Source organism: Caenorhabditis elegans, chromosome IV, assembly GCF_000002985.6.
Source record: "Caenorhabditis elegans chromosome IV".
Lineage (NCBI taxonomy): Eukaryota > Metazoa > Nematoda > Chromadorea > Rhabditida > Rhabditidae > Caenorhabditis > Caenorhabditis elegans.
This window is the reverse complement of record NC_003282.8, coordinates 390,469-410,061: the sequence shown is the minus strand read 5'-3', so window position 1 is coordinate 410,061 and position 19,593 is coordinate 390,469. Positions and strand designations below refer to the sequence as shown.

General features: G+C 36.2%; 6 protein-coding genes and 1 non-coding gene across 7 annotated transcripts; 2 read left to right on the top strand and 5 right to left on the bottom strand.

Annotated features, from left to right (window-relative positions):
* Positions 1–28: 28 nt before the first annotated feature.
* kgb-1 (GLH-binding kinase 1) lies at positions 29–4,441 on the top strand. Its single transcript, NM_067521.8, has 10 exons — positions 29–105; positions 1,166–1,241; positions 1,285–1,376; positions 2,027–2,156; positions 2,200–2,315; positions 3,024–3,108; positions 3,158–3,329; positions 3,499–3,759; positions 3,806–3,912; positions 3,971–4,441. Exons 2-10 carry the CDS (start codon positions 1,176–1,178, stop codon positions 4,112–4,114), a joined length of 1,173 nt encoding a protein of 390 aa, NP_499922.1. The 5' UTR covers positions 29–105; positions 1,166–1,175; the 3' UTR covers positions 4,115–4,441.
* mir-5550 lies at positions 190–300 on the bottom strand. The gene has a single exon (NR_052868.2). It is a non-coding gene; the product is annotated as a pre-microRNA mir-5550 (primary transcript).
* A 347-nt stretch (positions 4,442–4,788) lies between the features above and the next one.
* On the bottom strand, positions 4,789–8,367 carry gpa-4 (Guanine nucleotide-binding protein alpha-4 subunit). Its single transcript, NM_067520.9, has 7 exons — positions 8,266–8,367; positions 8,049–8,219; positions 7,824–8,001; positions 6,934–7,120; positions 6,302–6,431; positions 5,734–5,970; positions 4,789–5,692 (listed from the first exon to the last, which is right to left on the bottom strand). Exons 1-7 carry the CDS (start codon positions 8,326–8,328, stop codon positions 5,579–5,581), a joined length of 1,080 nt encoding a protein of 359 aa, NP_499921.2. The 5' UTR covers positions 8,329–8,367; the 3' UTR covers positions 4,789–5,578.
* Positions 8,368–10,966: 2,599 nt separating this feature from the next.
* rrp-8 (Ribosomal RNA-processing protein 8) lies at positions 10,967–13,517 on the bottom strand (the record flags this gene model as incomplete). Its single annotated transcript, NM_067519.5, has 5 exons — positions 10,967–11,349; positions 11,789–11,955; positions 12,009–12,140; positions 12,940–13,398; positions 13,452–13,517. The coding sequence occupies 5 exons, from the start codon at positions 13,515–13,517 to the stop codon at positions 11,142–11,144; spliced, it is 1,032 nt and encodes a 343-aa protein (NP_499920.1). The 3' UTR covers positions 10,967–11,141.
* On the bottom strand, positions 13,508–16,182 carry nog-1 (Nucleolar GTP-binding protein 1). Its single transcript, NM_171242.7, has 6 exons — positions 16,124–16,182; positions 15,957–16,045; positions 15,310–15,915; positions 14,101–15,258; positions 13,642–14,044; positions 13,508–13,512 (listed from the first exon to the last, which is right to left on the bottom strand). Exons 2-5 carry the CDS (start codon positions 16,005–16,007, stop codon positions 13,814–13,816), a joined length of 2,046 nt encoding a protein of 681 aa, NP_741288.1. The 5' UTR covers positions 16,008–16,045; positions 16,124–16,182; the 3' UTR covers positions 13,508–13,512; positions 13,642–13,813.
* Positions 16,183–16,515: 333 nt separating this feature from the next.
* On the top strand, positions 16,516–16,906 carry T07A9.15 (Cytochrome c oxidase assembly protein COX14). The gene is made up of 2 exons (NM_001129325.3): positions 16,516–16,677; positions 16,730–16,906. Exons 1-2 carry the CDS (start codon positions 16,573–16,575, stop codon positions 16,826–16,828), a joined length of 204 nt encoding a protein of 67 aa, NP_001122797.1. The 5' UTR covers positions 16,516–16,572; the 3' UTR covers positions 16,829–16,906.
* Positions 16,904–19,502, bottom strand: uncp-18 (Syntaxin-binding protein 1). The gene is made up of 8 exons (NM_067517.7): positions 19,432–19,502; positions 19,251–19,385; positions 18,716–19,207; positions 18,266–18,387; positions 17,949–18,219; positions 17,506–17,756; positions 17,214–17,463; positions 16,904–17,166 (listed from the first exon to the last, which is right to left on the bottom strand). Exons 1-8 carry the CDS (start codon positions 19,454–19,456, stop codon positions 17,024–17,026), a joined length of 1,689 nt encoding a protein of 562 aa, NP_499918.1. The 5' UTR covers positions 19,457–19,502; the 3' UTR covers positions 16,904–17,023.
* Positions 19,503–19,593: the final 91 nt, after the last annotated feature.

The window sequence follows — 19,593 nt, the reverse complement described above, 5'->3', positions numbered from 1 at the left end:
ATTCGAGTAACCCGTGTATTTATTGTAGAGTTCGTGAGAAAAGGATTAAAGGATTAAAGGACGATCCGTTCTTCAAGCGCTATGCACTGCGGATCTGGGAGTCAGGTACACTGCCTGGTGGTGATCCCACTAAAAAAGTAATTAGAGTATTATAGAAAAAATACGATCGCCCAAAAATAAACAACGGCGCAACGACACTCCGCTGTTTCTGAGACCCGCCCACGATTTCATTTGCACTGCGGCCGACACATTTCAGTGCAAATGAAATCTTGGGCGGGGTTTAGAAACGGTGGAGTGTCATTGCGTCGTTGTTTATTTTTGTACGATCGTATTTTTTCTATAATAAAGGTTTAAAAAAAAGAAACACACTATTGGATGTTACATTCCAGTCAACTTGATACCTAAAATATTTAAATTTTCCATTGAAATTAGTGTTGACTTTTGTTTCCTAAATACGAACATCCTTTCAAAACCAAGCGCAAAAAGTGTAAGATCATTCACAACTGAAGTCAAATTTTTGAAGTGTGAACATTTTTTGCGTCATGCAAATATGAAATATGAGTTTATGAGTCGATTAAAAAACATAAAAACCCAAACAAAAACGCTGAAATTTCATTAAATGTTAAAAAATGACTTCTTTATTACAAATCCAAAGTTATGATTAAACATTTAAAGATTAGCTGCAAAGATTATTTATTAAACTACATATCTTTCTATTTTTAGTCTATTTTTTAAACATTGTCAGGTTTAGTTTGCACTTCAAAAAATGAAAACTGTATTTCACTAACAATATGTACATATATCCCCTCCCTCATTTTTTTTCACTCCAGAAATGGAAAGTCAATATTTGGAAAGAAAATAATTTTCCAAACTGTTAGAATCTCCGTTTTTAAGATTTATTGATTTCTACGTGGGTTGAAATGACTCAGTTTTGATGAAACTCAACAATTTTAAGGCATTTTTATCAGTTCCGGTTGGAAAGGAAAATCAGAAACATTTTTGCAAGTGATAAGAATTATGAAATTTTTATAGATTTTTTCAAACGTTTATTTGGAAATTGAAATTATACTTTTAAAAATTTAAGAAAAGCTGAAATTTAATGACTAACGTTTATATTTAATTTTTGAATTTTAAGTATTTCTCCCTGAAACTAATAACTTTTTAGGCACAATAAGATGGAAGTGGATCTGCCGGTACATAACGAGTATGATGCGTCTAGATTTCATCAAGTTACAATTAGGGTTTGTTACTAGATACTTTACCTCCATTCAAATTCATTTTCAGGACCCGATAGCCGGCGCGGACAGCACTTTCACTATTCCAACTCGTTATGTAAACCTTAGTTTTCTGAATGCCGGCGCCCAAGGAACTGTCGTGTGAGTTTTTACTAATTACATTAATATTTTATTGAAGGAAAAATAATAGGGCGAATTTTTTAACGCAGTAAACAAAAAATTTCAATAGACAAACAAATATTAACACTTCAAAGATGTTAATCAAAGATTTGATAGATTGCCAAATTTTCGAATAATTTTTACTTTTTCAAACATTTCACACTTTACTGCAAATTATAGCCCCAATAATGTTCAAATACCAAAAGATAAAATAAATTTTTTGAAAGAACTATGAATTTTAGTCATTTTAGAAACATATGGCTGGTTTCAGAGAATCCTTTCTCTGGTCGTACTCCATCTTTGAATGTCTCACTGCCTTTCAATTGTATATTTTTACACTTTAACTTTTCTTCGGTTTTGCGTAATTTCAAACACTGACACAATGATGACTTCCCGAAAAAAAACGGACCGCCCTATCAAAAAACTTTTAAAACAGGTAGAGGTCTCGAGATCATTGTTATTCGTCATTGCCCGCTGCTCCACCTCTAAGATTGAAAAAGCTTGAAAAAATCAATAATCAAGAAGATCTTCTAGAAGAATGAAAGTGACTGAAATTAAATTATCGCGCAAATGACTTCAAACAGAATTTCTAAGTTAAGTGAACAGCCATAATTTTTATTGATTACATTTAGAATGGCCGATGACCTAGTAACAACGCAACGTGTGGCAATCAAGAAGATGCAACAACCATTTGTGATGACAATGAGCGCAAAGCGAGCATATCGAGAGTTTATACTGCTAACGACTATCAAACACCCAAATGTAAGATTCAGTTGGAATCTAGAAAAAATGCTCCAAATTTCAGATAATCCGTCTACTAAACGCGTTTACACCGGACACTTCACTTTCAACGTTCCGAGAAGTATATCTAGTTATGGAATTAATGACACACAATTTGCACGAGGTTATACATCGATTAAGGTAAGAGACATGGTGGCTGATTTTTATGATTTTTTTTCAGTAATACCAATTTTTATAGTAATATCTAGTATACTAGACGTAATTTAAACTGTATATGATGGACTTGTTAGAGACTAATAGACGTAAAATATTATTTTTCTGTTATTGATTTTGAGAACAAAAGAATAAAAATAAAACAATAGGAAAAGCACGATATCTTAAAGAAGGAGTGGCGGATTCATTTTTGCTCTAATAAACTCAGAACGACTCCAAAATATCAACCTTTTTTGTCTCAATTTCACGTTTAATAAACATATTCAACAATAATAATAAGTTTATTGCTGACACTTTTCAACAAAAAAAACTTTTAAAAAAAGAAAGAAACAAGGGCAAAAGCTAGACTTTCAATTTTGCCGTCTTTCGCGTTTCCCAAGGTCGGAAATACATTTTTATCCAACCTTGAGTACCCACTTGGAAATGTGCCGAAACCATCATCAAAACACGCACAGTTAGCTACCAGAACACGCGTAAAAAAATAAAAAAAATATTCCAGCGTGTTTTGAAAATTTTTGGTCAAGATTTTAGTTAACTACCAAAAATCAGAATTTTTAAAAAAGTTTAGAACACTTGCACATTTGAGCTCCTATTCATGATTGTTCAATGATTCAATGATTGAATATTGAATATAAACACATAATTAGATTCTAAAAAAATTTTCTGAATTATTAGATTGGACCATAAAACATTATCATTCTTCGTCTACCAGAGTTTGTGCGCAATCAAGCATCTTCACAATTCGGGAGTCATTCATCGTGTACGTATCTACCACTATAGACAACATTCTGAAAAATTCAAAGTTTCAGGACTTAAAACCATCGAATATTGTCGTCAACGATCGATGTGTATTAAAAGTTTTAGACTTTGGATTGGCCCGGAAGAAGAATGTGGACACATCGATGAGAATGTCAGATTATGTGGTGACAAGATACTACAGAGCCCCCGAAGTTATATTAGGTCTTCCCTATTCGGAAAAAGGTTTGTTCGAAAAAAAAAAAAATTTTTGTAATTTTGGGCTGGACTTCCATCTGCGCTCCGGTGAGCCGCCTCAAACAGCCTCACGCCGTACGTATCCGCATGTAAAGTGCGCGTAAAACCCCAAACGTGTCGGCCGCTTCCAAACAACACTCTCAATTCATAATTGCAGTAGATATTTGGTCAGTCGGATGTATATTTGCTGAAATGATCAACCATACCGTACTTTTCCCTGGAAAAGATCGAATTGATCAATGGACTAAAATTTATAGTGTTTTGGGAACACCAGATGATCATTTCATTAGTCAATTGGGTCAGTCAGCTGCTATGTATGTTCGATCGTTGCCACGTCATCAGGCACGAGCATTCAGTGAAATCGTTCCTGATACCAATTTTCTGCCGGAGACTGAAAATCCAAGGGTCCATTTGACACGTGAGTCAGGCTATACAGGATTTTGAAAAATAAATCATATTTTCAGCACACGTGGCTCGTGATCTCCTGTTCAATATGTTGAAAATCAATCCTGAAGAAAGGTATTCAGTTGAAGATGCACTGAATCATCCATATGTTAAGTTGTGGTTTAAGGTACAACAATTTTAGCACTAAACAAAAACAATCAAATCATGCATCTCAAATCTTACAGGACGATGAGGTAAACGCCCCCGCATCAGAAAATCGATACGATCAGGAAATTGATTTTGCCGATAAGACACTTATTGAATGGAAAGAGCTAATTTTCAACGAAGTGCAACGCTATCAAGCCGACCACGACATTTTCACTGGATAATAAATAATAAAAAACCTAAAATTGTTTCTTTTTCTCTCAAAAATAATTGTGTTACTTTTTTCTTCAAAAATCTATCTTTCAGTTGTGTTCTGTCACTTAGTTGGCCATATTTTCTGGTGATTCTCTGCTTATTTTCTATATTGATTATAATCACTAAATGTTAATTATTTTGGAATACAGATTTTTTGGAACTGTTTTGTTTTAAGTATAAGAAATTGAACCTTAGCTCCACAAAATTTGCATCTCATTATAAAGTAGGGATTGTTTTTCGATTGTATTGTCAGGTTTAAATTCAAAATTCTAAATCAATAAATTAATTTTTTAGGGACCAGGTCCCCTATGAGGTCGCCACAGCGGCGCCCGCGCCGGCCTCACAGCGTCAATCACAGTGCATGTATCCGAATATATAGTGCGGCAGGGAACCCGATCGTGAAGTCCGCGCCTCACTTAGCTGGGAGACCTATAGGTTTTTTTTCTTCAAAACGATGCTTTAATTTTTGTTCTCAAAAACAAAATGAAGCCAAAATGGGAATCCAGAACGACCGGACATTAAATCACACAGATGGACAATGGTGGTCTTGAATAAGTACATTTATTTCACAAAAATTGAACATTCAGTAAAAGATGAGGTTTGAAGACTGAAAAGTGGGCTGGACAACAGAAAATCGACTTTTGGGTAGTAAAAGATTTTTGATATAAAGATGGGAAATAAAGTATATGGACATTTGGACAAAAAGAGAAACAGAGACGCCTTGAAATGTTTTCAAATGATTCTTTTAGTATTCTATTCTAGAATTAAGAAAAGCGGATGGAAAATATTTTTTTGGAATCTTGATATTTTGTAAGTTTGAACTTTTGGGTTTTGGAATTCCGAATTTTTGTTATTATCATATTATTTTTTGAAAAACCGGAATTTAGCATCAAGTCTGAGAGATTTTATAAAATAAAACTAACAGGAACAGTTTGAACAACAAACAACTAAACACAAACGGATAAATATAGTAACAAAAAACAAAGTTTTGAGGCGTACTAAAAATTTAAGCAATTATGCAAGATTAAAGAAAAATAATGAGAAATGTTTATGAAAGTTCTGAATTTGTTGAAAGTAAAATCAGGGGCTCACAGTGAATATAGAAGTACTCTTGAGAAGAATGTACTCTAAAACCTTTTTTTTAAAGTTGGATGGGAGAAGAACAATAGGTGGAACAAAAAGTACAAAGGCGACGAAAACGTCACAACTCGAGAATTAATTGTTTTTTTTTAATTTTTAAAGGCTTTTCTAAAAATATCCAATGATTCATAAAAATCATTGAACTTTGTTCTCTCATAACTTATATTTGGAGAAATATAGAACAAGTCGTAAGTAAAGAGAATCAGAGGATACGCAGACAACGAGAGTATCCATCTGAGTAAATGAAAAAAGACTCAAAGAGGCCAAGCATTTGTGCTAATCTAGTTAAACGTTTAATAAAGACCGCAAAGATAGAGGTTATTACGGATAATGATGTCGGTAACAGCGTCGAACACAAAACGGATGTTGTTTGTGTCCGTGGCACATGTGAAGTGACTGTAGATTTCCTAAAGCAAAAAAACATTTAAATCAATGCCTTGCAACTTGCCTTTTGAGCGGGTGTTTGTCTTTTATTGAGAATCTCAAAACGACTTTGAATGAAGGTTGATGTTTCAGTAATTGTCATACCCCCTTGATACTCTGGGAAACAGACGGTCAATGGTGTGTAACGGATTCTTTCCTCGAAAATGTCCATTTTGTTAAGGAATAGGATAATCGATGTCTCGGTAAACCAGCAATTGTTCACGATTGAGTCAAACAATTGCATTGATTCGTGCATTCGGTTCTGAAAATAGAAATATGTTTTGGCTATGTGGTGTGGTATAATACCGACCGTGATCAAACTACATACAACAAAGTTTATACTAAATAAGGGCTAACTAGGCATATATAGCTTTACTCCTCGTGGATGCTAACGATATATGTGCACCAGGGGTGTGCGGCAAATTTGCCGAATTTGCCGAATTTGCCGAGCTCGGCAAATTTTGAGATTTGCCGCACACCCCTGATGTGCACTAGAAAATATGCATAAGCAAAGTTTATTTGTGAACCGCGACATGTCCATTATGCTCACTGTGGAACATTATGCAAACATCGTGAATCAACTACAAACATACCATAGTCTGGTCTTCGGCGAGTCTCAAGTCATACTCGCTGAGTGCAACACAGAATATGACTGCAGTTACACTATCAAAGCAATGTATCCACTTCTTACGTTCCGAACGTTGACCTCCGACGTCGAACATTCTGCAAAAAACGATATTTTTCTCATGGTGAAATATTTAAGTTAAATTAAAAGAAGTACTTATATTTTCAGCAAAGTTGGAGCAACTGAAGTTACCCACTTCACGCGTTAATTCACGTAGGAAACCGTGAGAACACGTGCAGCTAATGTTCTTTACCGGAACCCTCAGTTATTTAACTATTTTTCAAATCGGTTCTTTTATTTCCTCTTCTATCGGTGATGCGGAGGTCCCCAGAGGCGATGGTTCTAATGCGTCAAACGTCTGCGAAAATACTAATTGATAAAATTATAAATATAAAAGTGATACATCATACATCAGGGCGACGCTCTAATTAGAATTTCGTGACATTCTTATTTTATTATACACCCTTGAGTCCAGATCTGTTTTGGAATCACGCGTGACGTAAGCCAAATCACGAATTTTCGTCATTAGTAATGGGGCAATAAATTACAAATTACTGTTCTCAAAAAAAGCGCTCGAGCGAGAGAAAAATAAAAACTCACTTGAAACACAAATCCTTATACATGAAGGTTGTCTCAACAATGCCAGTTGACTTGACACGAGCTCTAAGAATATCATCCTGAGTTGGCAAGTAAGAGGATGATGAGATACGATCCAATGCGTTGAAGTAATACTCAGCCGAGTCGTTCAGCTGATATTCATGTGCTCGTTTAACGCATTTCTTGACACCTTCAAACATGTGGATGATTTGATTGAATAACGTTCTGCATATATGTAGAACATTTTCCACATGGCATGTTATTTCAGAGAAAACTATTCATAGCTGAGTTTTAATGGAAACGTTCACTAATCTAAAAGTCTACAGGTAAATTGCAATTTTGGGCCAAACTTTAAAAATTCCTACAAGCTCCAAAGCAATCTACATTACACTCAGAAACATCAAATGGATTTTTAGTATATCTACAATATCTACAGTACATCAACCACATCATCGCAGTAACTCTTTTGTTGTAGACTATCTCAATTTATCATTCCGCTTAAAAACTCTAAATGGAATTTAGTACAGCTATTGTACCGCAACAATAATCCTTAAGGATTCAATCTAACATTGATGAGAGACATATGTGAGTATTATTAACTGCGCTTTCAATGCGTATTTTTTATATTATTTGCACGATTAGTTCATGTTAGGGCTCCCAGCTGAATGAGACGCAAAATACAAGCCTCACGCCGACGCCTATGTGCGTGTGCAATGAAGTGCGGAAGGTAGTTATTTGGAAGCGACGGGCACGTTCGTGGTTCCGCGCCGCATTATACAGTCGGATACATGCGGCGACCTCATAGGAGTCCTAGTTCACGTGTCTATCATGCTCTTTAATGAGCTCATTTGGCTTTTTGAAAGTTTGGCAACCTTTCAGCCTAAGTGTCCCACCTTCATCCATCCACAATTGCTTCATTAAATCAGAGAGCTCCAGTGAGAATGCCTCAGAAAGTTCTGCATTGTTGACATGAAGAAAGTGTGAAATGAACATTCGAGCGTCTTCTTCACGTGCTGCATCTGTGAAACTTATGTTGAGTGGTTGCATCGCTTTCAGAATTGCGAGCATTGACTGAAAGTATCAAATCTTTTTTTTTTAATTCCTAACGCGTCAAATACCTGAACCATGTTGCTGAAAACAACTGGTCGATAGGCCATCTGTTCTTGTTTGTTGAATCCCGTTTCATGAAGAATGCGCATTTGACGAACGATTGTCGACTTTCCAGACTCTCCGGCTCCGAGGAGTAGGAGCTTAATCTCGCCGACACAGCGTTCATGGTCATGACGAAGCTAAAATTAGAATATCTGAAAGGTGGAAAGCAAAAATGAATTCAACCTGTTCATCTATCAGTTTTGATCGTTTCTTAGCCTCCGAGCCAGTGCTGTGAAAGCATCCCATTGTTGAAAAGTGTTCACAAAATGAATAAGTGGCTCTACCCTTAAAAAACCATGAGGGAAATTAATTTAGAGTAATGAGAAGGACGAATAAAGGGAACAGTTTCTAGGCTAACACTTCGCAAAACACCACGTGGCATAATTAGTCTTCTGATAATTAGTTTTTGTGATTTTTTTTCAATTTATCTCCGATTCTTTTTTTTTATTTAAAAATAAAGAATAAACAAACACCTTCTCAATATCACCTTCCTGTTTTAAATAACTATTTCCCTTTAGTTGCCACAAGGTAATGGATGTTCCAGAAGTTTCCCAACCTTTTCAGTACAACACGTATCAGAAAGACTAATCAATAACAAAAGAGAGAGGAGAAAAAGTTGATAAATGACTAAAATGAGAAATATGGCGAGGTATATATGTGAATGTTGTTGAGCATCTCCATCCCAACCGATCCTCAAGAGATCCTTTCCTTTGTCTCCGTTAACTCATACACTATCTCGTAGTTATTATTCTTTTGATTACTAATTATCACTACTCTTGTGATTTGAAGTAGAATAAACTCAACGATTGGCACATGATTGTTCTGTTCTATAACAAAACCAATGTTTTACATAATCAGAAAAAGTTTCCACGTGTACAACTTTCAGTACTTAAGTATACTTCAGTATTCAGTATTCAGTACTAAAGTTTCAAATAAAAATTTGCAGACTCACAGGGGTGATTTGCCGGAACAAATTAAGTAATTTAAAAGCCCAAACATGTGTTCAACTTTTTTCTATCCCACCACATAGTCAAAACGCTCCTTATTAAGGTGTTCGAAATTGAAAATTCTCCTCGTTTAAATAGAGATCGACTATTTATAGACTTGTACTAACTCGCAAAGCCAAAATCTCTGTTACTTGGTCAGCGCTGACGCTGACTTCAGATTGTTTTAAAAGTTTCAGATGATATTTCATAAAATACAATTTTCAAAAGCAACTCGAAAGTGAAAAAAATGCACTGAAAGTTTCAGATAGGCTTTTTCTAGTTCGGAGCAGGGGTGCACGGCAATCGGAAGTGTCCGGCAATCGGCAATTCCGGCATTTGCGGGTTTTCAAAATTTCCGGTAATCGGCAATTGCCGCGCGTTTATTTTTTTTTAATGTCATCTTTCAAATGACATGGGTTTCAAAAATCATTGATAAAATGAATTCAAACTTTGAAAATTATTAGTATGTCAGGATATATTTGTAGAGGAAATACGGTAACCAAAAAGTACAAAAAAAATTTAAATTCTGAAATCTTGGTTCAATTAATTGATAATAAATCAAAATATTAAATTGAAATAGCTAACTTGGTAATTCTAGAAGTTTTGGCGCCAAAAAAAAAACAAACATCATTTGAATTGTGATGTGTCTCCGCGCAGAGACGCAGGCATTTGGACGGTGATTTTTTGGGACACTTTTGAATTGTTTCAATAATTAAAGGTGGAAGTAGCGTCTGTAGAGATTTTGCCTAAATACACTTATAAAGATCCAAAACGACCGAATATTAAAATAAAACACTCCAAAAACTTTGACCGGAAATGTTGAAAAATCTAAAAGTTTTGGCAAATTTACAAAATTTTGAAACATATGAGCTTTTGAGGAAATACAAAGCAATGTCGTATGTTTCGACTCCTACAATGTTTTAACACGAATAATTCAAACAAAATTGCAATATAAAAAATGTAGAATTTTTTCCGGCAAATCGGCAAACTGCCGGAATTGAAGTTTCCGGCAAATCGGCAAATTGCCGGAATTGAAGTTTCCGGCAAATCGGCAAATTGCCGGGATTGAAATTTCCGGCAAATTGACAAAGCGGCAGATTTCCGGAATTGAAATTTCCGGCAAATTGCCGGAATTGAAATTTCCGGCAAATCGACAAAGCGGCAAATCGCCGGAATTGAAAAATTTCGGCAAACCGATAAATTGCCGATTTGTCGGAAACCGGAAATTGCCGAAAATATGTACATTTTTTAAAAGTAATTTCAGAACTTCAATTTTAATCGGCAAAATTGTACGCATCCTATGAATGTTCCTACATCTATTTTGAAAAGTGTAGAAATTATATGAAATATCTAAAGAAAACATGAAAAATTTTTAAAAGGTACAGTTTAAGAGTTTCCGTCTTTAAACAATCGCTCTCAACGTTTCTGACAAATCTGATATCCGACAAACGGCAAATCAGCAATTTGCCGAAAACAAAAATTTCCGGCAAATCGGCAAACCGGCAATTTCTCGGAATTGGAAAATTTCCGGCAAATATTATCGAATTTGCCGAACGACAGTTGCCGCCCATTCCTGGCTTGCACCAAAATTGCTTAATATTTCAACATTTGTAGAACTTGGACTTTGAATTTTTGGAAAACAAAAATCGCAAAAAAAAATTCGGGGGTACTGTAGTTGTAAAATTTCGATCGTTTAGAGACCTACGTATCGAAAGTCGCAAAATTGGGTATCATAATATTAAAATCAAAGAAACTGACTACTTGCTTCTGAAAAAATCTATATCAGCCAATTTGTATTCACATTTTCTCGAGTCTCTGTCTTCTGTCAGATTGTAGTTATCCCATGATGACGGTGATTATATTTAGAGAATCTGAATTTTATGGTCGAAAATAGAATTATAAATTTACATTCATTTTTCAAAGATTTTTAGTTTTCGAAAAATCAGAACAGAATAGGCAGCAATTTCAAAATCAACAACAAAAACAATTGAAAACTGATGAAAAATCTTTGAAAACGGGAAACCGCATTTCCAATGATCATCGTTTTTAAAAAATCAACAAAAAATCAAAAAATCAGCGTTTCTTATACAAACAAGGCTTCAATTTGAGTCCGTATGGCCTTTTCTGCTCAACTTTCTCGACTTTCTTGAATTCCATCATCATGAAGTAATCGGTTAGCTCACGACGGTGTGATTGCTCGAATCCCATTTTTGTGATCGCCTCGCAAAATTGTTTGATTGACACGAAACGAGATGTGACTTCTGCGATTTTGAGAATTCCTCTGAAAAATTGATTTTTGCAAATAAATTTTCTGTTTTTCAAAAATTAGTTTGAAAATTTGGTTTTTTCTCTTCTTTACAGAAGAATTTTTATGTTTTTTCTCATCAATATAAGCAAAGTTTGGTAAAAATGGTATTTTATGACTATTTCTGAACATTTTTATTTGATTATTTGATTTTCCGGAAAATCGAAAAATGTTAGTTTCCTGAAAAACATCGAAAAAGTGAAAAATGCCACCCGTGACATCAACTTAATTCCTAGCCTCACCCAAGAATCCTGAGAACCTCACCCAAAAAACCACCGACAAAAATCGAATTTATGGTTGTATTTATTTATTTATTTTTCTGATTTTTCGATTTTCCCTGAAAAACACCGATAAATCGAAAAAGGCACTCTCGGTTACGGTGTCTGCTTATATTTAAATTGAAATGCTTGTTTACCCAATTTTAAGAACTCTTCGAGCTTCTCGAATAAAATCATAAAGATTTGTTCCCATCAGTGATAGGCAATAAATAACAATATCAGCTGATGAATCTTCAGCTGGAAGTTTCGACATATCGCACGACTCAACACGATCATTCACTGCAACCAAATCGAATGAGCGAATCTATTAAAAAACATGAGAAATGTAATGTGATTTTTCCAGGGAATTATATGAACCTTATGCTTTTCTCCAACGGCTTCTGCAATTTTAGCCTCTCCACAACCCAAATCGAATACTGATTGTTGATCCGGTTTGGATTGAAGCCAGCGGATAATCTCGCGGAGTGGGTGATTTGGCCATTTTTTTACCTGAAAATTTGAGAGTTCACAACTGACAAGACAAAGTTTTCTCGCTCATTTTAGGGGTTGAGAGTATAGCTTTCCCGTTTAAAATTTTGCATTAAAGGTGGAGTAGCGCCAGTGGGGAAATTGCTTTAAAACATGCCTATGGGGCCACAATGACCGAATATCATGATAAAAAAATTCAAAAAAATTTCTAACTTTTATATGATTTTTTGAAAATTGAAAAATCTGTTTTTGCCTAATTCCTATTTGAATTACCGCCAATTGGATTTGTTCGATGGAGCGCGCTTGCACGTTTTTAAATTTATTTATTTTATTTTTTGTTATTTTTCACCGATTTTTAATGTTTTCGGTGTATTCTTTTCGGTGTATGCTCGAACTTTAGAGAAAAGCGTGCTTTTTAATCGAAAATTTTCATTTATTTTGACTTTTTCTCTAAAACTCGAGCAAAAATACACCGAAAACATTAAAAATCGGTGGAAAACAACAAAAAACAAAATAAATAAATTTAAAAACGTGCAAGCGCGCTTCATCGAACAAATCCACTTGGCGGTAATTCAAATAGGAATTAGGCAAAAACTGAGATTTTTTCAATTTTCAAAAAATCATATAAAATTTAGAAAAAATTTTTGAATTTTTTTATCATGATATTCGGTCATTGTGGTACCATATGTTTGCATGTTTTAAAGCAATTTCCCCACTGGCGCTACTCCACCTTTAACATATACTCTTGGAACACCTTCAAATGGCACATATATCATTTTAAAGGCTTCGTTGTGAAACTGAGATACCAATTAATGTTTACCTGATCAGCAAATCCCTTGTGATATAGATCAAAAGCCGTCGGATCCTCCTTGAAGAAATCAAATGCTTCAGAACCAGTACATGTATAGAGTTTTTCGTTCAGAAATCTGAATCGTCCCGCGTCAAGTCTCTTTTTAGCCTCTGCAATTGGATCTGCTTCTTCTGGAGCTGCTGCCACGTCATCATTTTCAGTTTCAGCAGCTTTTCCAGCAACTTCGGGCTTGAACTTCTTCTTTTTTGGGCCCCGTTTTCTCTTCTTTTTCGTATTTTCATCCGAAGAACTCTTTGGTTCGAGAATCAGCGGAGGTTCTTCTGGATTTTCAGATTTCTTGTCAGCTGCTGCCTTTTTTGCGGCAAGTTTACGGACCTTATTACGCCATGGACGTTTCTTTTTCTTTTCAGCGTCAGATTGTGAACTTGTTGGTTTTTCCGTAGATTTCTTTAACCAATTTTCTACTTTCTGCAATTAATTTGTGTTTGAGAACTACGTTTCTTTGAAAATGTGATATTAACCTCTCGTTTCTCAGCTGGCACGTGTTGAGCATCCTTTTCATCCGTAATCTTTCTTTTTTTGCCCATCTGAAGAGTTAATTAAAAAATAGTTTTTCTAATACAGCGAAAAATTCAACGGAATGCTAAAAAATGTGCAATATCGAAGAAAAAAAATAATTCAGAATCTACAAAAATATCAGGAAGAATTTTATTCGGGAAACTCATGTGGGCGAGAAGCCGATTGACGCAGTGAGAAGAAGGTAAAAATGGATGGATGGGTATACAGTTTTTGGAAGGAATAAAAAGCAGGGAGACGAAAAAAAACGAACAGAATAACAAAACAAAAATAACAAAAAAAAAATGAACAAAAGATATATATGTTCTTAACGCCAATCGGTTTTTCCGTTTCCACGTTTTCCACAGAACAAATGCTTTGGCTTGAGGTCGTATACGTGACGATCGGCTTCTCCCTTCTTGGCTTCTCGGCGCAATCCACGCATTGCTTTCGTACGCAACTTGTCGACATGTGCACGTTTTTCCTCGTCTGGGAATGCCAACTCATCACGTGGAGCCGGACGGACGGCGCTGAGACTGCGCGAGCGACCCACTTTCATCTGGAAAAATTATGTTAATTTGAAACCGAAATTATAGATTTCGGTTCTACACAAACCTTCTTTCCAAGTTGTGGTTTGGCACATTGTCCTTGCAAGTTCTTCATTTTCTTCGTGTCAACATCTACACCTAACTCTCCGAGCTCATTCTCTAATCTAGACATTGATCGATCTCTCTTTCTTGAACCATGAATACGTGAACCAATTCTTCCGGCAATTCTCTTGTTAACGGCATGATCCAAAGTCAACAGTTTTTCTTTTTCTCGGATTTGCAATGCAAGCTTCAACTTCTCCTTGGTCTCCTCATCATCACTATCCAAATCTGATTCATACTCTCCGGCTTGCTCCAAGAGCTCCTCTTCGCGAAGCAGATTCTCAAGCTTTGACTGGATTTCCGGGTCAACAAAGTCAGCAAGATTGTGTCCTTCCCAGATTTCGGGAACAATATCGTACTTCTCATCAGGATTCTTCAGCATATAATGTTTCTTAAGATCCAGAATATAATCATCTTGCATTTCCAACTCAATTTCTCTCTCCAAACGACGGGTGTTCTCATCACGAAGATCTCCAAGATCGGTGGATTGGGATCCACCCTTTGCAATCTTTTCCTTTCCAATTTTGCCTGGTTTTTGTGGAATTTTTGCTGCGAACTCATCTCCATCAGTCTCCATGAGCTCTTGAGCTTCTTGCAATTTCTTCTGAGCTCTTTTTGCGGCCAAACCTGGTGGAACAAATGGAGCACGAACTTTCTCGTCACGTGGAGCCGGGTAGGCGACGAATACGCGATTCAGCACACAATCCTCGACATTTGTGATCTTCTTGGCTTGAATTTTAGCTTCAACACGCTGGGCCAAAAGTTCATCGCAAGCACGATCTCTGAGTCCCATAACTCCTTCTTGTGTAAGTGTAGATGTCTCAATAATTGGAATTCCTTCCTTCTCCAGTTGATCCAACAATGCAGCTTTCTCTGGTGGCAAATCAGATCGATGTCTGATGTCAACCTTGTTCAAACCAATAAGAACTGGTTTATTGGCGAACAATGGACGGATCGATTCGAAGAGATGAAGTTGTTCCTCAATACTACGATCACATTGTTCTGAAACATCCATCATGAAGAGCACTGATGCTTTCAGATGAGCCAATGCGGTAACTGCTTGCATTTCAATGGTGTTACGGTCCTCAAGTGGCTGATCCAAGATTCCGGGGGTATCGATAACCTGAAAAGTGAATTATTATCAAGGTTCAAAAGAAATTCGCTTAATACTTACCTGCCATCTGAGGAAACGATAGTCAAGATGTCCAACATAAAGAGCCTTTGTAGTGAAAGCATATGGCTGAACTTCAACATCAGCACGTGTCACATTGTTGATGAATGAAGACTTTCCGACATTTGGGAATCCGCAAAGAATGAGAGTACGAGTAGCTGGATCGATACTTGGAAGGCGAGACAAATGCTGACGGACCTGCTCGAGGTATTCAAAGCTGGACTTTTGTCGCTTTAGCAGCTTGACCATACGTCCAAGTGCGGCTCTTTTGAGCATTTTGCAACGATAAAGCGAGTCGGCGTACTTCATCAAACGAACGTATTCACGGGCGATTCCGTCAATCAAATGACGAGCTGTGTTCATTTGTCCAAGAGCGATTTTGTAGTGATCACGGTCGTAGAGAATGTTCATAAGATCCGAGTAGAATGGATGAATTTCCTCCATTTTCGGGAACTCTGTGATGATTTGCGTGAGCTTGTCATGCAGAGTTTGCTGTAGGAACTTGATTTTTCTTGCGTAAAAAGCACGGATTCTTCCAATCGAATATTGGCGATGCACGACGGTTGGTGTTTTGCGTTGCGTTTTTGAGAGAACCACATCTTTCAGTTCCTGAAAAATATAACTTCTCAATGATCAGAACAAGAACAAACCTGTGCATTGGGAACACATGTAATTCGCTTGAAATTATACATCGACGTCATTTTGAGCAATGACGACTGTGTGTAACCCTTGTTTGATTCTGAAATATGTTGTAAAGTTTTGAAAATGACAAGTGAAAGGTTAGGGATTAAGAAATACATTGAACAAAACAAGATACCCCGTGTCAGAAGGACCCCTCTCCGGAGATTGAAATTCCTTACAATTCCATATGAACGTCTGAAATTGTTAACACAGATGATAAAAGAATAACGCTACAAAAACTGTGCAAATTTGTTTAAAATTAACTCTAGGCCTAAACTGGAAGAAACGCCAATTTCTGCAACATTAATCTCGCCGATAAGTTAATGTGACCGTATAAATAAGTTTTTAATTTAGAATTATCAGAATATACGAATTAAAATCACAAATAAATATTAAAACATTCGAAAATTGACGAAAATTTGATGGAGAAAATAAGTCGTATGACCCTAAAGTGTGCAATTGCGCGTGAAAGTGTATGAGCCTGCTAGTCTGCAAACACCGTTGCATACCGTACCCGAGTAAATTCTTAACGATTCTACATTTTTGACGCAACCTCGATTCCCTTCTCTCATAATATCCGTAAAAATGAGAATTCCATCTAAAATTCGAGCTCATGCTTACGCTTCTGGACTTTTCTTGCTTGTGACAACTGGTGCGTATTGTGCCTATACCGGTGCTATGGAAATTCGGGTGAGCTAAAAAAAAATCAATTTTGTCTCAAGATAAATTTCTATTGTTTTAGAAATGGTCAATGTCAGCTCCACGACTTCAACATCAGGAAATGGAAGATTATTTGAGGTTTAAAGAAAATCAGGCGCGCGGAAAAATTGTTCGGCAATAGAAAAGGCAATTTAAATAGATTTTACAACTTCCACGTAACGAGACTTAATAATTTACGAATGAAGGTTTTTGTTTTCATAGAAACTGTGGTTTATTTGAGATAAATAGAAAATGGCATCATATACATGGAAAAACGAGATTTTTTTGTGAATATTATTTAAACAAAGCGATATTCGGGGACATTAATACAGTATTTTCAGCAATTTACAGTATTTCGATCTCGTAACGACTCCAGGAAAGACGACGGCGTTAGAATTTCGTCTGATCCCAGGATTACTGTTGTGTTCGTCTTTTTCGACAACTCGTAGGCGACTCTCATTTCAGAATATGTGATTCCGCCTGAAAATGCTTTCCAATCAGAATATATCAACGAAACATCACCTCACCTACGACAAAAATGATAATTTTTCGTTTTTCGCGTGGTTTTCCAGCCAATCCACTTCCATATCTCGCACTTGCTGCCGGCCGGAAGTCAGACGTCGATTTCTTACCAGCTACTTTGAACTCCCGCTCGTCCAATCGTCTTTCGTAAATTTCTTCGATAAGATTTTTGATTTTCGGATCCCAACGACTCGCGATAAACCTCTCGTCTTCTGGTGGTGGTCGGCGATGTTGGAATTGAGATTTCTGAGTTTTCTGAAAAAAGAAGATGAATACAATTTTAAAAAAGACTCTGACATCTCTCCAAATGAGCATTCTCTTAATAATCTGAAATTCCGATTCAGGAATATCGGTGTGATGTAGAAGTCGATTGAAGTATTGTTCATCTTTATCCTTTCCGATAGTCAACATAAAAATGAGAATCAATCGAAGACGAGTTTCAGTCGGAATTGCTGGTAAAATAAACGTGGAAAGTCGTCCAACTGCTTGAGAATCCGTGATACGTACGTGTTCCGGCGTATGCTCAACGGCCATATCTTGCTCCAAAGCTGAAATGATGACAGTGAATTCTCGTTTAAATGTTTATTATAAATACGCGAGATTATGTGATTTTTGCGCCGCTACAATTGTTTGCTAAGTTCAAAAGGATGCGCTCCTTTTGTTGCTTTGGAGTTTTCATCAATATTCAAAAGTTTTTCCCACAATCTACTGAAATTAAAATTATTTATAAAATTATTTACCAATAATTTTTTCTAAAGAATCAAAATATTTGGATCGACATTCTTCCGTCAAACTAATATACGCTGCCATTTTTGCCTTCATTTTCAAATATGGCTGTAGAGTTCGTACGGTCGTCGAGAAATCCTTTGACGATTGATTTTTAATGTTTTCAGGTTCAGTTTTATTCGTATTCTTGAAATCTTTAACCATCTTATTAACACTTTTCATCACTTCAGGCAGAAGCTTATGGCGGAGATCAAGCCAATTCTGATCTTTTTCGTCTAGGACAATCTGAAATAAAAACATTTAAAACATATTAATTTTCTTCAGGAAAAACTTCTTTTGAATCGCCGGCTTCCGTGTATCTATAAACTCCGTCTTTAAAAGCTGTGACATCAACGACCATTGCTTGAAGTGTCACCTCGTGGAGCAATGGGGATACCAGATCAAAACTGCGATCTGAAAATAGTGATCCATTTTTTTCGCAAAAAAAATGCTCAAAAATCTCAAAATTTCAACAACATTGAAAAATTAGAGCAAAAATTAGGCTTTTAAAACTCAGTTTTTCAGCTCATAAAGGTTTAAAAAATCGTTGTTTAGCCGAAAAGGCAAAGAAATCAACATTTTTTGGGCAAAGATGCTCAGAAAATCTAATTTTTTGGAAAATTATCCAATTTTAATATAACAAAGCTAAAGATTCGGATTTTTCGGTTAAAAAAATCTTTTTCAGCTCAAAAAGCACAAAAATTAATTCTGTGTTTGTTTAAGTTTAATTTTGAAACCGTACCTAAAACAACAAGCTCTGCGTCCGTTCCCATCCCCTCATTGCCAAATTCCTTCAATTTTTGTTCAACTCTCTGACATATTTCTGAACTTTGAGCAAAATCTGACTGAAATCGTAAAGTAGGATGGATATTTAGTGTCGCACACAAGCTAACAATTCCATCGGCTGTTTTCGTCATATCTCCACGAAATTGAGAGTTTACAGTGAAAATCTGACTCTCAACTGGTTTTAAATTCAGATTTAATTCCTTAAGAGTTTTGATCCATTTTACTGCAGGACTTTTCGAAAGTTTTTCGAATAATTCATCGCAGCAAGGATCCAGGAAGAAAATGTGAGCACTTCGATAAGAATTTCCGGGATTAAACTTGGTTTTTCGCGAGAAATCATTGATTAGAATATCGATAGACTCCGCGACCGGTGATATTATATAAATTGCGTCCATTGATGGCATTGGCTCACGATTTCGGGTTAGATCTTCAACAAGAGTGACGCCTTCTGCAAAAAATTATTATTTTTAACTCCATAGATGATTTCCCACCCTCAAACACTTCATTCAGGCTTAAACACGAGTTGACTACGACCATCGCACTCTTGTCAAGCACCAACACGCTAAACTTTCGATGTCCGAGCTTCGAGTCATAGTTTTGCGGTCGAAGGATGTTTTCTATGATTTCTGAAAATATTCTTCACGATTTTTTACAAAATGGGCACGAACTCACGTTTTTTTACAAGCTCGCGGAGCATTTTTTCCTTTTATGAAGCACTTTTATTGAATATCCATTAATTTTTTTATTCCATAATCAACAAGAAGACAACAAAAGCGTGCGGCAGCCTTGCGAAAAGCCGCGCGGCGCATTGCGAATGACTGCGCGGTGACTTGC